Here is a 13,888-nt window from a genome sequence, read left to right as displayed (position 1 = left end):
AGTGCCCAGCTGTACCGGGCCGGTGTTGAGGGGAGGTGGACCCGTTGAACGTGAGACCTTCGTTTATTTGATCTAGACGTGGGGTAATAGTGGATAATGGTGGGCAAAGGTAGATAAGGCATGGATTATACAATTGATGCTGTCATAACTTTTGTGCGCTTGAACAGTAGTGTCACCATCGTGTCCAAGCACTGAGGCACATATCCAACGAATTGCAGATCTCAGGTGGCGTATTCGTATTCAATGGCACCTATTTTGTCGATCGCGGGAGCATTGATGAGAGGCGCCATGGGTAGAGAATAAAAGGGCCACGAGGCAGCTATCAAACGTGGAGGGACAGAATGGACCAGATTGGCTTTCATAAACAGCTCTTGAATTTTGTGATTTAGATATGAAGAGAAACATATGCGAGGTTGCCTTTACTCCACTTTCATCTCTTTCTTGCCAAAGCGGTCTCGCAAAGCAACCAATCTGCCCAAAAGCCGGCTCTTCAAGGTTTGCGCATTGAGAGCAGCCGCTTCTTCCACGGAGACAACCCGCCTCACCAGGATATTGAAAACAGTGCCAAATGCAAGGGCAATCACGGTGCTGGTGAGGATAATCACATTGTAAGGCATACTGAAATCTGGCGTCGGCAGGGGAAGAAGGAGACTGGTAGTCCGAATGTATAATGGGCGGGAGTTCGCACCATCTAATACTCGAATCACCGCCGGGGCAACATTGAAGCCTCGATTGGCATCTGGAGGGTACTCTGTGTATCGCAATACAGCCTTCTCAAAGTCATATGTCAGGGTGACGGTCGAAGCGGCGGGAACAGAGAGAGCAAGCTCTAGCTGAGTTCCTCGTTCACGATCGATGGCGGGTCGATAGAAAGTCTCAGTCACGAGATCAGACGCGGGAATCTCCCGACGTACCCCATCGCGTCCCGTAATAGTAGCCTGCAAAGTATGGATATATGGACGTAGGAACCAGGGAAGCGATTCGAAATAGATAAATTCAACCGCACTAGTCTCAGAAGGGTTGCCGAATATGATACGCATGCCGCCACGCTCTTGCCCGTGACCAACGATCGTTCGCTCGGCATGGAGGACAGGCTCCTGAAGGGGCACCTCGGTCTGTAGTTGTTGCTCTGGGATTGAAAGGTCAAAAGGCCCCGAAGCAGGCAGAGAAAAGCAGCGGGTGAAACCGTCATCCTTCTTCAATTCCGAGGCCCCGGGGGTTGTGAAAACTCCCTTCTCATGAGGAACTCGAAGACAAACGGATTGTTCACTCGAGTCTGCAAGAGGGCAGATACCATTCAAGGTCTTTCCAAAAATTTCGTTCAAACTCCACGCCTTATCAGTCACCTTTTCCAAAGGATAGCACGTGTCGTCAGCGTTGTAATGCTTGGAAGTATCACAAACGAGCTGGTCGTTCGACACCGGCCGTGGAATTGGATTATCTATGATGGGTTATTCATTGCATCCTAAGTAGGATATAAGGTGGAGACCACGTACCTCGCGGTCGCTTCGACCGTTCAATGTCGAGAACCATATCAACGGTCTGTTCAATTTGAACAAGGCAGTCACCGTCGGATGAGCAGATGGGTTGCACATCAACAGACATGCTTTGCCATGCTGCATCGAATAGTTTGTGACCGTCGAAAAGAGTAGAGATTCCAGTTTTGCCCTTGCATGGAAGCAGTTTCAAAAATGGTGTGAGGTTTTCGGTGCAAACTACCTCTCCAGGAAGTGTTCCATGCAGAAGGTGTAGTGAATTGGCGTCAGGATGATGCCCTGTGGGCTCAAATGAGACGACTGGTCGTGTTGTTCGAGTCGAGTCGACGAAGTTCAAGGATGCACAAAACAGGCCGGACAAGGATTGAGTTAAGGTGATCCAGTTTGCGAATGCTCTGGGTAAAGTCAGTATACATTCCCCACATTCGCGTATACAGAACGTACTCCTCGTCATCTGCTGCATCAATCCATGCCCAGAGCTCCACGCCGGTGCCTCCTTCCTTACTTCCATTCCATGGCCGTGAGCCCCAGCTATCTGCATCCCATCGTCCGGTTGTAAAGCGCAAGTGAAGCTCTTTGGTATGCGCGTGCTGAAGAATCTGGCCAAGTGCTCTTGGCACGTATCGGAAATGCTGGTTGTCGAACGATTGTTGCGAGGAATTACCCCGGAAATTGAACGAAGCTAGGAGGGAAGATTGCGGAAGAGGTTGAAGGAAGAGTTGTTCATGGTAGTCGGACGAGGCTGAAACAGGTGAGCTCCATAATGTGACAGCAATTGCCAGCAGCAGAGAAAGGAGTGAGGGGACCGTCATCACTTCATGCCGGAGCTCGGTTTGTGCTGCCCCTAGTCCATGCGAGATCTAGCAGGATGTAGACTCCGGGGTGGTTGCGACCGAGTAACAACCAGGTGCACAGGATGACCACGGGAGAAATCCTGAAGCTTTCCGGAATTGTACGAGGCAAATGTTGGAATGCAACGGAGTTCACAGTTACAGCCTACAGGAGTCCATCTGGTCTGTTGATCGCGCTCTCACCGCCTTGCCTAGCGCCCGCGTCTCCAATCAACGTCCAAGCTTCTATACTTCTGAAGTCAACTGTTCGCTAATAACGATGAGCATGATGCTGAAAGACTACAGCATCATGCAAGAGCTAATCAACTGTCCTAGTTGGTATGACAAAAGACATACATATACAGTTGCTGAGGATCTGATGCTTCATTGCCAGTTTACCCGTGGCCTTAAGGCATCAGAACTCTGATATCGTCCCGGATCTCACAAGTGACACTCATATAATATAGAGGACACAAAGCAAATTTAATTATTCTTCTTCCCACTGACTTCTCGCTTTCGGTCTCCACAGTTCTTTCCCTGAAATTACTTTCTACATCGACCTACACGAGTATCAGGTCCCTCCCAACGGTGGTTTGAGCATCATCAAATCTGTGATAGTGGTGCGAGTCACCCCTACCGGATCTTCTACCGGGTCTACTACCAAGTATTTTACCGAGAAAGGTGTCGGTCCCCTGACCACGGCAGAGCTTACCCGAGAGGTCATTATCATAGTTGGTGGAGCGGCCCTTGTAGCAATAGCTCTATGGCCAGGAGGCTAGTAACATTGAGTGCAACTGGATTACTACATTTCATTTCCCAAAAGGATGTGATGTTTTTGTCAGTATAGGCCGACTTTTGCTCAAAGTCAGCAATAATACCATCTGCAATTGATATGTCAATGATCTCATATACTGAACAAGCTAAAAGCGTAGTAATTGGTATAGATCATCATATATAAAGGACTCAAAAGTACATATATCCGTAGAATATGCGGTGGGGTATGTATGGGTCATATGTGCGACCGGTATGCGTGCAAAATCAAAAACGACAGCATTGTGACCAGTCCTCAAACTGTTCACTTTCCTTCTGAAAGCCTCGCAGTGATATCTCAGCTTTATTAACAATGGATTATAGCGTGTATCAGTGAGCTAAACTCTCAGCCCCCTGCCATCGCTCCTCACTCGTCCAATAGCGAACCACACTCTCCCAAGCGGGAATGTCACCATCTCGGAGTAACGCCGCAACATCTACATTTAATGGGGAGTCGGGCTGCGGGTCCGTCAGCAGCTGTTGAATGGCGGTGAGGGTTGAGGAAAGCGTATAAACGGGGCTCCAGTGTTCGGTGGTGAGAAGTGTCAAGCAGATCTCGCCGGTCGTAAAGGAGATATTAGGGTGGGAGATTCGGGTGGTAAAGTTGATAGTGGGTGGCGCAAGTGGATAGTTATGTGGGATGGCGATGCGGAGATGCCAGAGGCCGCCTGGTAAACGTTCATCGTGGTGAGCTTGGGACAGAACGCGCAAATGGGGAGATATCAATGCACATCCGCCGATGATGACGGGAATTGGGCATACCTGCGTAGGGAGATCCATTCACGCCCTTTAGGACCGCCTCCCAGCGGAGCAAGTCCTCCTCATCAACAGGACCGAGGTGGAGGAGAGCTTCATTGGGCGACTTGGCATAGTCTTTGAGCTCGCGCAGAAGGCGCTGGGTTGTTTGACCTGACGGAGCTGCCATACTGGAATGGGTTATGCAAGAGTGAATCAATGAAAGAAGACGAATGCGACAGCTCTAGAGTAAAGTTGGGGAGTTGGAGCAGATCCAGTGTGGGACCGAGGCAGGAAATCAGGGGATGACTGCTGATTGGCGGGATCATGCTTTGGTTTTTCCCCAGTTTGATTGGGAGGAGAATCCACCATGTGAAGAGGTTCCACCTCCACTTTTTGCTTTCTACTTCTCATACCACTCTCACTCCACACAAGATGCGCACCTCAAGAGCTTCCAAAGAGACCTCAAGGGTCTTGCAGGCGCTTTCACCTCCTGCGCACCGACAGACACGAAGCAGAACTTCACTCAACGCGAGTGCCTTGCGCAATTTTGCCTTCAATGGCGACTCGACCATTCAACCCGAATCGATTCCAACAATCGCTAGCATTCCTCGTGATATGGATGATGATGAATCCTCACTATCATCTGCTAATACCACTGATATTGAAGATCTCCTTTCTCCGCCTACGAAACGCCGGAAGCCCAATGCTAGCACTACTCCCCTGGCTGTCTCCCGTCGTGTCCCCAATAGGCAGCCTCGACAGGTGAATGTGAAGGATGAGCCTGAGGAAAATGAGATTCTCGCACAACCATTGACACCATCTTCCTCGACGCGACGTGTACCCACGCGTCGAACTCGGGATGCTGATGTCGTGGAGTCACCATCCATTAAGTCAGAGCAGGCGATTGTGAAAGATGAAACTGAGTCAAAGAAATTACTTCCACAACCGAAAGCGCGACGCATGCCAGCACGCCGCATACGAGATGCTATGGGATCTGTTGTCGTGGAGCCGCCTTCCAATTGGGAGGTCATGTACGACACAATAAAGAAGATGCGTGAGGATAATCCGACAGCGCCAGTTGATACCATGGGCTGCGCAGAGCTCTACTGGCGCGCATCCGCGCCTAGGGAGCGCCGCTTCCAAACCTTGATTGCGCTGATGCTGTCATCGCAAACAAAAGATACGGTAACCGCCGTTGCGATGCAACGCCTGCACACTGAACTTGGAGAGCCTGTTATGAAAACCGAGCCTACTGGCGATATGCAAGTCAAAGCCGAGGTCGATGACACAAAAGAGGCCGAGTGGAAAGAAGCAGACAGCACCCTTAATTTAGAAAATATCCTCGCCGTCTCACACGAAAGACTCAACGAACTCATCCACACAATTGGCTTCCACAACAACAAAACAAAGTATATCAAATCTGCTGCTTTGATCCTCCGTGACCAATATGGTGGCGATATCCCATCCACCCCAGAGGGGCTAATGTCTCTCCCCGGTGTGGGCCCTAAGATGGCGTACCTATGCATGAGCGCCGCATGGGGTAAGCACTTGGGTATCGGTGTAGATGTACACGTCCACCGGATTACAAATCTATGGGGCTGGCATCAGACCAAAAATCCAGAGGAGACACGCCTTGCTTTGCAGTCGTGGCTACCGCACGAGAAATGGCACGAGATTAATAAGTTGCTCGTTGGCCTTGGACAGACAGTTTGTTTACCTGTGAAGCGTAGATGTGGGGAGTGCTACCTTGCTGGCACGAAGCTGTGCAAGAGCGAGGTTAAGGGTTCAGCGGCTCATCCTAGGCAAAATCCTAAACGTGATGAGCCAAAGATCAAGATAGAGACGGTTGTTGAGGCGACCCCTACGTCTGAAGAGCCGGGGGTAAAGACCGAGGCAGTTGTTAAGACGAATCCTATGGTCGAAGATCGAAAGGTTAAGCTTGAGAGTGTATCATAGTGTATAATGCTACTATATAGAGGGACAGTACTATTTACTTCATAATTTTCAAGAGTATATATCTATACATTCTGTTGCTACTAGGTACCCGTGGACTTCTAGGGTGCTGTAAATTCTGTGTGTAATGCAAAAGGGTATAAGTAAGATCACCGCCGAAGCCTATGTAGGTACTATACAAAAGAGAGACCAGCTCTATTATATACGAAGAGAAGGGTGCAATCAACATGAACGCCATGCGAAGTCGATAATGTCGTGGACGACTTTTCGTCTTAATCCAGTATAAACACTAAGCTTTAAGCTTATCTTAAATCAACCGCGCGTCGTCCTAGCCTCACTTGTCAGTGGCAAATACTAACAAATCATTTGAAGGAACTCACGAGGGAACTCACGCTTCCTTGGAGATTTCCACTACCAGGTGGTCATGTTCCGAGCCACCAGCTTGCGCATCGGTACGGGTCGTAGCCGAATGCGGATCTTTATTTTCAGAACCAGTCTCGCTCTCCTCCCCATCGGCACAGCCGCAGTCGTAGAACGAGCCCAGGTTGTTACAGTCAAATTCTGGCTTGTCGAGCATCTCATTAACTTCATTGTGAACAAAGCAAGCCCATCCCGCTGCGGCCTTTCGTGATGAAACCTGCGGTGGGTACTTATTGATGTGTTGCTGGAAATGTTCGGCGCATTCACCGCTGTTATACAGTTAGCCCCCCATTGATGTTATGCGAATGTGGCGAGGACGTCAGAAAGCTTCGATCCAGCCCACATTAAAGAAAAAATTCAAAAGACCATGGTCATACCAAGGATACAATCGCGCGAAAAGATGGATGTATGTGCGTAAAGCGTCTTGTTCGTCTTGGGTGGGCTTTTCGGGGAATCGTGCCATAACGGTGTGGAAGTACTTCCATGTTGCACGGCCTAGCTCAGCTCTGCAAAGGAATGGTCATAGGCCCACCGGTTAGCATGGTCTGCTCTCCATCCAAAATACATTGTGGATTGGTGTCCTTCTTACTTTACTGTTTCATTTCCAAGCTTCGGCATCACCACTGACCCCTTCAGCAAGTCCTCCTTGATGGTCGAACCCGGCACGGGCGCAGGTGCAGGTTCATGGGTAATATGTCCTGGGGCTCGAATCGCGGGACTCGGCGGGCCTTGGGGCCGAATGAAGAGGAAGAAAACGAAAAATATTGAGAGTGCCGCGCTGATGGCGATGCGCCTTGTGATTTGTCGATTGGCCATCTTAAGTGTTAAAGAGGCGAACGCGCAAGATGTTGCCGGATGACGCCACGCTCGAAGGAACTATATTTTGCAGGGTATTATGCGGCCGCAGAAAAGAATGAAGGTTTGATTTGGAAACCAAGAGGAAGATGAATTTCCGAATGAGTGTAGAAAGCTTCAAGGAGTGAATTCACGTGTTGCGATAGGGGGCTTAGTCAGGATCCGTTCGTCGCTTTTTCCTGACTCTTCTATAGAGACTCATCATTGTCAGACTGACGACTCGGGGATTTATGAGTAACCTTGGAAAAACTGCTATAGGTATAGGATGGCAATTAATTGGTTTTTTTGAAGCAGTCTTGCAATGTCTCGACTATGAATCCTGCCGATCATCGTTCTCCAAAATCAAGCAAATCCCAAGCCCCACATCCATGGATCAGATATACTCCGCATCAGATAAATGTAGTATGCGATCTGATCATTAAAGATTACGCGGGGCAGTAGCGAACTTTGGATGCAGTATGATTATTGAAGACAATAACGACATATTAGACCCATGCGCGACAAAAAAAAAAAATTTCAACAGCAGCACAGAATATTTGAGCCCAACAGAAACAAAAGGTAGATAGACCCAAGGTCTATGAATTCAATTCCAACGTCCACTTTATCAAAAACATGAATTTTCATCACACATGGATCATCCTAAATGATAGCCGGGGTATTCAGTGCCGGCCAGCGGCATTCCGTGGGTAGGGGATTGAGAGTAAGAAGTCCGAGTCGGCATTTCCATATAGCCTATGGAGTTATTCATGAGCAGATCTTGTAAGGCCGCAGAATCCCGTTCAAACTTCTCGAGCGGGGCTCGAAGATTCCACTTTCGATCTGCATATGTGAGTAAATCTCTGATATATGAGAGACAGCGAATTGCGCGAGGGCGACAGTTTATTCGGTCTCCTGCGACTAGCATTGGAGGGTCAGGAGTACCTGCGGGGACGGCAGGCGGGGTCGGCACAGTTGTACTGAGGAGCAGATCATAATTTTGGGAGAGGACATCCACGAAGCGACACGATACTTGCTGTACGCGTTGGATGTCGAGGAAGTTGAGGAAAGGGAGGTAGTTCGGTTCGTCAAGGACTTGGTGGATCTGGCTGATGTAATCCATGGATCGGTCGAAAAGCAGCGCGTTGTTATAGTCGCAGAGAGTTGGGTATCGGTGAGAAGGGGATAGGAGAACGATTATAGTATAGAGTGATTCAAGGCGGTATAGGAAGGGAAAGTGGTTGGGAGCGTTTTGGGGACATTCGTTAAGCCATTGTTGAGCCCGGTAGCATAGGGTCCAAATTTGCACAAGTGGTTGTGGTGATGGCTCACGCGAACTGTAATGCATATCTGTGTACCCGGAAGATAGGATCTGTCGGATCTTGACGATATGTAAAGCCGGTGCTGGGCTTCGTAAAAAGATGTGGCTTTGATCGCTGGCCGAAGATGTGGTCGAGTTGCTAGTGGAGGGCATTTCGACGCTAACAGAATCGTCGGAAAATGAGAATGTCCTTTGGAAGGCAGTACTAATCCCCCTAATAGAGTGTTAGCAATATTGTCAGCCCCGAACAACAAGTTTCGAGTCGGTACCTGTCCAGGACGTAAAGACAATGAAAGACCCGACGACGAATGTCAAGCCGACTCGAGTTTGACAAGACCTCAGCAGGTGGATCTTGATGAAGGCCCAGATCTACCGCTACCCTGATTGCCATTCCTACCAAAAACCAGCTACGAAACCGCCCCGGGTCTACCAAAGCATACTGAGCCAGCAGTAGGATTGCCTGGATGCAAGTGATAGATCCCGGCCGGAGGACATCTTCAGCGTATGTCAATGCCTCTGCCACGAGGCCCAATGCTCGTTGGTGGCTCTTGTCATTGTTCTGATATGAGACTGATGCAGACGCAATGGCTAAGACCATACGGAGCATCCAGTGGTCAAATGGTTTGGCAAAGCGGCCTTGTGATTGATAAACCGCATCGACCGATGTCCAGAAACTAGTCTCGACAAAGAACGGTAGCTGAACAAAGATATTGTCGAAGTAGTGTTGCAGCAATGGAGTCGCCTCGTGTCGCGCGGGAAGTGAGCTTGGGGTTGGTGAAGGGGGAGATCCGACAGTCGTAACCGATAAGAGTAGATTGGCAAAACTGGTCGTGGATGTGATGCCGTGGAAATCGCGTGAAGTCGCATTCACTGATAAGAACCCGAAATCACCAACTAGATCATCAATATCAGAGACCTCGCGGCGATGCGCTGTTCCTGGAGGACCAGTCGATGATGTCGCGGTGATGGACACCTCCCGTGCGACCCCGTTCCCTTCAGCTGATAAGGAACTTTGACGATCTCGCAACTGGGTAAGTTTCTTTTCTAATTTTTCACAGTAACCCTCGAGAGACGCGACATAGCTTCGCTCCTTGCCTTTGGCGAACTCGTCACTAGCACCCGAGCAGGTGCTCGCTTTACCAACTTTCTCGCAAGCGGAGCAAGCGGGAAGCTTGCCATCGCATTTGATTTTGGCAGTGCGACAGCGCGAGCATGCGGCGACGGGCCGGCTAACCTTTAGCAAGGGATTATCCAGAAATGTAGTGGCCGTGGGCATGGTCGCCGATATCCCACGCGCAATAAGTTGAGATCGGGTTCTCAAGATTAGTTCGTAGGATGTGGGTTGCAAGGTTTACATTCCCCGCTGGGGCATCAATATTGGCACAATAACGGGTTTCTGACCGCCTGAGCGCTAATACACGATACTCACCTCCAGTACCCCTGTTGCATCAGAACCCTAGTATCTAGTGCAACTATGCATTGTATGGTTATCATTAGAATACTGCCGTATAGTTGCATCCCAGCATCCATGGATTTGGATACGTCCTTTTGCTGCCCCCACTACGTGTGGAGATACGAAACATGAGTTTCAGCTTCCAACGTTGGAGGGAACACGGTCAAATGTCTTTCCAAAGGTTCTAAATTGGTACCTAGTACAACAGATTACAGAGTCACGATTCAAGATATATCTTGTGACTTGCATGTTGGCCTACATTGGTCAAATTGGGAACAGTATGGATCCATGGAAGCACATTCCTATTTATGGCTATCAACCGCCGATTCCGGTCTGGGGATAATATGTGCTACCAGCATCACTCTCCATATTGTACAACACTGCCTAAAAGCAGCTTCGTCGTTCTTCAACTTGTTCATTTCATCATAGGCTTGTTCACCGAGACTCATCGGTTTCCATAACTTCTTCGCGCTGCATAGCCATTCGAGTCATGACGTCCCGCGCCGCAACCTTGGCTTTACGCTGTTCTTCTGCCATAGCCGCAGAGCCCTCGATGCTGATGCCGCCACTATCACCACCCCCATTTGTTACCTCACCATCTTTAAAAACGATCGACTGGCCGTTGACATTTCCTTCCATAGCTTCTTGAACCGAAACGTCTGTCTCGCTTGGTGCAGAACGCTTAAGTTCTACCGGGCCCATAGATCGTGATCGAGTTGTGCGTCGAGGACGACCACGGTTAGATTGTTTTTGTGGACTAGAAAGAGCCGCGGGGACTTGAATAGATGAGCTGGACTCGGCCGCCTCCGAGCCTCCTGGAGAAGTGTTTGATGTTTGGGGGATGTTGGGTTTGATAGTCGTGTTGACAGACTTTCTCGGCCGGCCCGGACGCTTTTTCTCAGAATTGTATTGTGATCGAGACAGATCTATAGATGATTGGGTCACTCTGAGCCGTTTGGTCGGACTCTGCTGTGAAAATGCTGGTCCTTGGTTGTCAACAGCGGCCCTTAAGTGCCGCTCATGATTCTCATCGCGGACGTTTGAAGATCCAGAAGACGATTGATCCTGAGTCTCGCCATTGGTGATCCTATGCGAGTCTTTGATAGGAAGGCTAATCAAGTACGACGGTTGGGTTTCCAAAGTCATATCATCAATCATATCTTCTTCGCCGAAAGAGTCTGCAACCGTGTGAGCGCGCCCATTTGAAAAGGCGTCGGGCCAAGCACGTTTCCTTCCTGCCTGGAGCAAACCGGGGCTTTGAACCTCGGGCAACGGATCGTTTCTTGTGGACAAATAATCAGGGTTGCTTGGCCTGCGCTCCTCAATGAACCGATTTCTGAGCTTCAATGCCTCAATCTCCAGCTTTAGTTTTTCGATTTCATCTGACTTTGACTTCAACTCCTTTAGCACAGTAGCAACCATATCAAAGCCCTGGCTGTTTAGGTTTCCGTTTTCTGAAAGGTGATGGCTAGGCCCCTGGAGTTCAATGCGGAGCGAAGTAAAGGAATGTTTAAGGTCTGTCATAGTATCCTGCAGGTGGTTCACTGAGCTGGAAATTTGATCAATACTTCGTCCCTGGTGTTGCATCTGTCGCTGCAAAACGGGATCTTTGGATAGACCAGATGTGCCGGTGGGGACCAATGCGGCTTCATGGACAGAAGTGCGATCTCGTCGAGCGGGTTCTGGAGGGGTCGGGCAGAGGAATTTTTCAAGGGCACCATCTTTGACAATGGGGTCGGCGGTTCGCATGGTCACGACTTCCCTAAAAGCAACCCTGGACATCTTCCAGAAGATGTTGGGGCTATACAGTCAGCACACCCCGCAGAGGTCACGAAGCGCCATACTACTTACCCGTTATCTAGAGTGCATAGAGCGCCGAGTTTCTGTTGACAAAGTTTGCACGTTACTTCCTGGGTAGTGCGTCCACGTAGGAGATGGAATTCTGGTGTTTGTGGAATTTGTTTTCTCTCCGGTGAAATGGAGACACGGTTGAAGTTGACGCTCAGCCATGCCGTCGGAATAGAATAGGCATTTGACAGCGTTGCCCATTCATTCTCCAGCACTGCTAATGAGCTGGAGCATCGGGAACATTGTCCCAGAATGACGGGCCGTGACAGACTGGTGAGATCCATCATTGGGCAAGGAGCAAGCTCTTTGTCGCAAAGCGCACAGGATGGCTTCGGCCTGTACTACGTGCGCATTGAAGATTAACCGGCTGACTCAGCGGTCCAGACTACGGGGCCCGGGTCTTTATTCGCCCCGACCTTATCGATAAGACGCCAAAAATTAGATAAAAAAAACATCAGGATCAGGACGAAGCTACGTATACCAGAGCAGGCGTGATAAGATGCTTCGCTTCATTACACGGTCCTCTTTAAGTGGCTGCGTGCTGCCCACAAAACCAGCATCATGGACAACAGTGCGACACGCGTCGCTCAACTATGCTATTGGCCGTGGCATTCGCAGATCTAGCCCTCGGCCATCGTCCTCGAGCTTCTCAGACGATGGAGACCGTCGTCCAAGGGGACAACGCGATGGACGACGCGATGATACGCAAGGCCCACGAAAATACCCACGCCGGGGTGACGACGAAGACAAGCCATTCCGTGAGAGACGTTTTAGGTCGAATGAATCCGATGGGCGGCAGGCTCCGCGTACTTACCCACGCCGGGATGACAGACACGAAAATTCATTCAGAGAGAGACGGTTCAAGTCGAACGAATCCGATGAGCGGCAGGCTCCGCGCGGTTACCCACGCCGAGACGACAGACAGGAAAAGTCATTTAGGGATAAACGATCTGGATCGTCCACATTCGATCAGAACGAATTCATCCGGAGTGGCAGTTTTCAAGCTCTACCCCGTGAACACCAGGCCAGTGCAGCATCAAGGTGGAACGAAGACATGCCAACCTCAAGACCCAGACGAGGAAATCCAAAGTCTTCAATAAGACCTCGTTCCGAATGGGTATCAGAGACCATGCCGGAACGCGTCAAGGACAACGTGAAAGTGCCCGACTCAATTCCCTACACCACTCCGGCCTCAGAATTCATCTACGGCACCAGTGCGGTGGAAGCTGCACTCCGATGCAGTCGGCGCAAGCTCTATAAACTCTACCTTTATCAGGCGGCCGAGGAAGAACTTGGCCCAGCCAAGGCGGCCCTTCGCAAGCTGGCTCTAACGAAGAACGTCACCACCAAGTTGGCCTTTGCAGGATGGGATCGGATAATGGATAAGATGAGCGCCGGTCGGCCACACAACGGGTGCATTTTGGAAGCATCGCCCTTGCCCAAACTGCCCATTCGTGGCCTTCTTCCCGTTCCCACCACAACTGATACTCATTTCCGTGTGGAATTAGCTCCACAGTCAAAGGAGGAAGCATTAGTGAACGGTACAGACGACAGTCTGCCGGTTTGCCAACCGCCTGTTTCGACGGAAGGAGATATATCCAAGCGTTTCCCCGTGGCATTACTTCTAGACGGCGTGGTCGATACCGGCAACCTAGGCGCTATCATCCGATCTGCGTATTACCTCGGAATCGATGCGATCATCTTTGCCGGTCGCAACTCTGCACCTCTATCGCCAATCACTATCAAAGCATCTGCTGGTGCAGCAGAGAACATGTCCCTTCTTCAAGTCAAGAATGAGGTTGATTTTATTCAACGCTCCCAAGCCAATGGCTGGCGGTTCTACGCTGCCGACGCCCCGGGTCCGGGTGCCACATATCTTGGCCGCACTGATGCCGACGGTAATTCGAACAGCGGTCTTCTCGCCACCCAAGCTCCGAGTGTACTCATGATGGGCAGTGAGGGGTCCGGTCTCAGCGGACACATCAAATCACATGCGGATGCGACTGTCAGCATTCCTGGCGCTCGACACAGCGTCGAGCTGGGTGTTAAATCTGACCCCGCACGAATCGACAGTTTGAACGTCAGTGTAGCTGCCGCAATCCTGATGGAGATGTTTCTGCGGACACCTCTGGCCCTATCTGGATCTTTCAAGAAGTCCAAGGACAAGATGTGGTAAATTCTTAGGCTT

General features: G+C 50.1%; 7 protein-coding genes across 7 annotated transcripts; 2 read left to right on the top strand and 5 right to left on the bottom strand.

Annotated features, from left to right (window-relative positions):
• Positions 1 to 419: 419 nt before the first annotated feature.
• On the bottom strand, positions 420 to 2,308 carry gpi16 (GPI-anchored transamidase subunit GPI16; the record flags this gene model as incomplete). The annotated part of the gene is made up of 3 exons (XM_057069002.1): positions 420 to 1,441; positions 1,497 to 1,891; positions 1,941 to 2,308. The coding sequence occupies 3 exons, from the start codon at positions 2,306 to 2,308 to the stop codon at positions 420 to 422; spliced, it is 1,785 nt and encodes a 594-aa protein (XP_056915613.1).
• A 1,158-nt stretch (positions 2,309 to 3,466) lies between these two features.
• On the bottom strand, positions 3,467 to 4,061 carry pex4 (putative ubiquitin conjugating enzyme (UbcJ); the record flags this gene model as incomplete). The annotated part of the gene is made up of 2 exons (XM_057069001.1): positions 3,467 to 3,804; positions 3,899 to 4,061. 2 exons carry the CDS (start codon positions 4,059 to 4,061, stop codon positions 3,467 to 3,469), a joined length of 501 nt encoding a protein of 166 aa, XP_056915612.1.
• A 245-nt stretch (positions 4,062 to 4,306) lies between these two features.
• On the top strand, positions 4,307 to 5,830 carry N7503_009454 (endonuclease III domain-containing protein; the record flags this gene model as incomplete). Its single annotated transcript, XM_057069000.1, has 1 exon — positions 4,307 to 5,830. The coding sequence occupies one exon, from the start codon at positions 4,307 to 4,309 to the stop codon at positions 5,828 to 5,830; it is 1,524 nt and encodes a 507-aa protein (XP_056915611.1).
• A 385-nt stretch (positions 5,831 to 6,215) lies between these two features.
• N7503_009453 (flavin-linked sulfhydryl oxidase ERV2) lies at positions 6,216 to 7,063 on the bottom strand (the record flags this gene model as incomplete). Its single annotated transcript, XM_057068999.1, has 3 exons — positions 6,216 to 6,516; positions 6,625 to 6,753; positions 6,837 to 7,063. 3 exons carry the CDS (start codon positions 7,061 to 7,063, stop codon positions 6,216 to 6,218), a joined length of 657 nt encoding a protein of 218 aa, XP_056915610.1.
• A 673-nt stretch (positions 7,064 to 7,736) lies between these two features.
• Positions 7,737 to 9,675, bottom strand: N7503_009452 (Zn(II)2Cys6 transcription factor; the record flags this gene model as incomplete). The annotated part of the gene is made up of 2 exons (XM_057068998.1): positions 7,737 to 8,613; positions 8,669 to 9,675. 2 exons carry the CDS (start codon positions 9,673 to 9,675, stop codon positions 7,737 to 7,739), a joined length of 1,884 nt encoding a protein of 627 aa, XP_056915609.1.
• A 612-nt stretch (positions 9,676 to 10,287) lies between these two features.
• Positions 10,288 to 11,987, bottom strand: N7503_009451 (uncharacterized protein; the record flags this gene model as incomplete). Its single annotated transcript, XM_057068997.1, has 2 exons — positions 10,288 to 11,653; positions 11,704 to 11,987. The coding sequence occupies 2 exons, from the start codon at positions 11,985 to 11,987 to the stop codon at positions 10,288 to 10,290; spliced, it is 1,650 nt and encodes a 549-aa protein (XP_056915608.1).
• A 212-nt stretch (positions 11,988 to 12,199) lies between these two features.
• N7503_009450 (RNA methyltransferase, TrmH family) lies at positions 12,200 to 13,876 on the top strand (the record flags this gene model as incomplete). Its single annotated transcript, XM_057068996.1, has 1 exon — positions 12,200 to 13,876. One exon carries the CDS (start codon positions 12,200 to 12,202, stop codon positions 13,874 to 13,876), a length of 1,677 nt encoding a protein of 558 aa, XP_056915607.1.
• Positions 13,877 to 13,888: the final 12 nt, after the last annotated feature.

This window comes from Penicillium pulvis (assembly GCF_028828015.1).
Source record: "Penicillium pulvis strain IBT 33274 chromosome Unknown scaffold_8_segment0_segment0, whole genome shotgun sequence".
Taxonomy (NCBI): Eukaryota; Fungi; Ascomycota; class Eurotiomycetes; order Eurotiales; family Aspergillaceae; genus Penicillium; species Penicillium pulvis.
The sequence above is the reverse complement of the archived record's forward strand: the minus strand, read 5'-3'. Positions and strand labels throughout refer to the sequence as shown.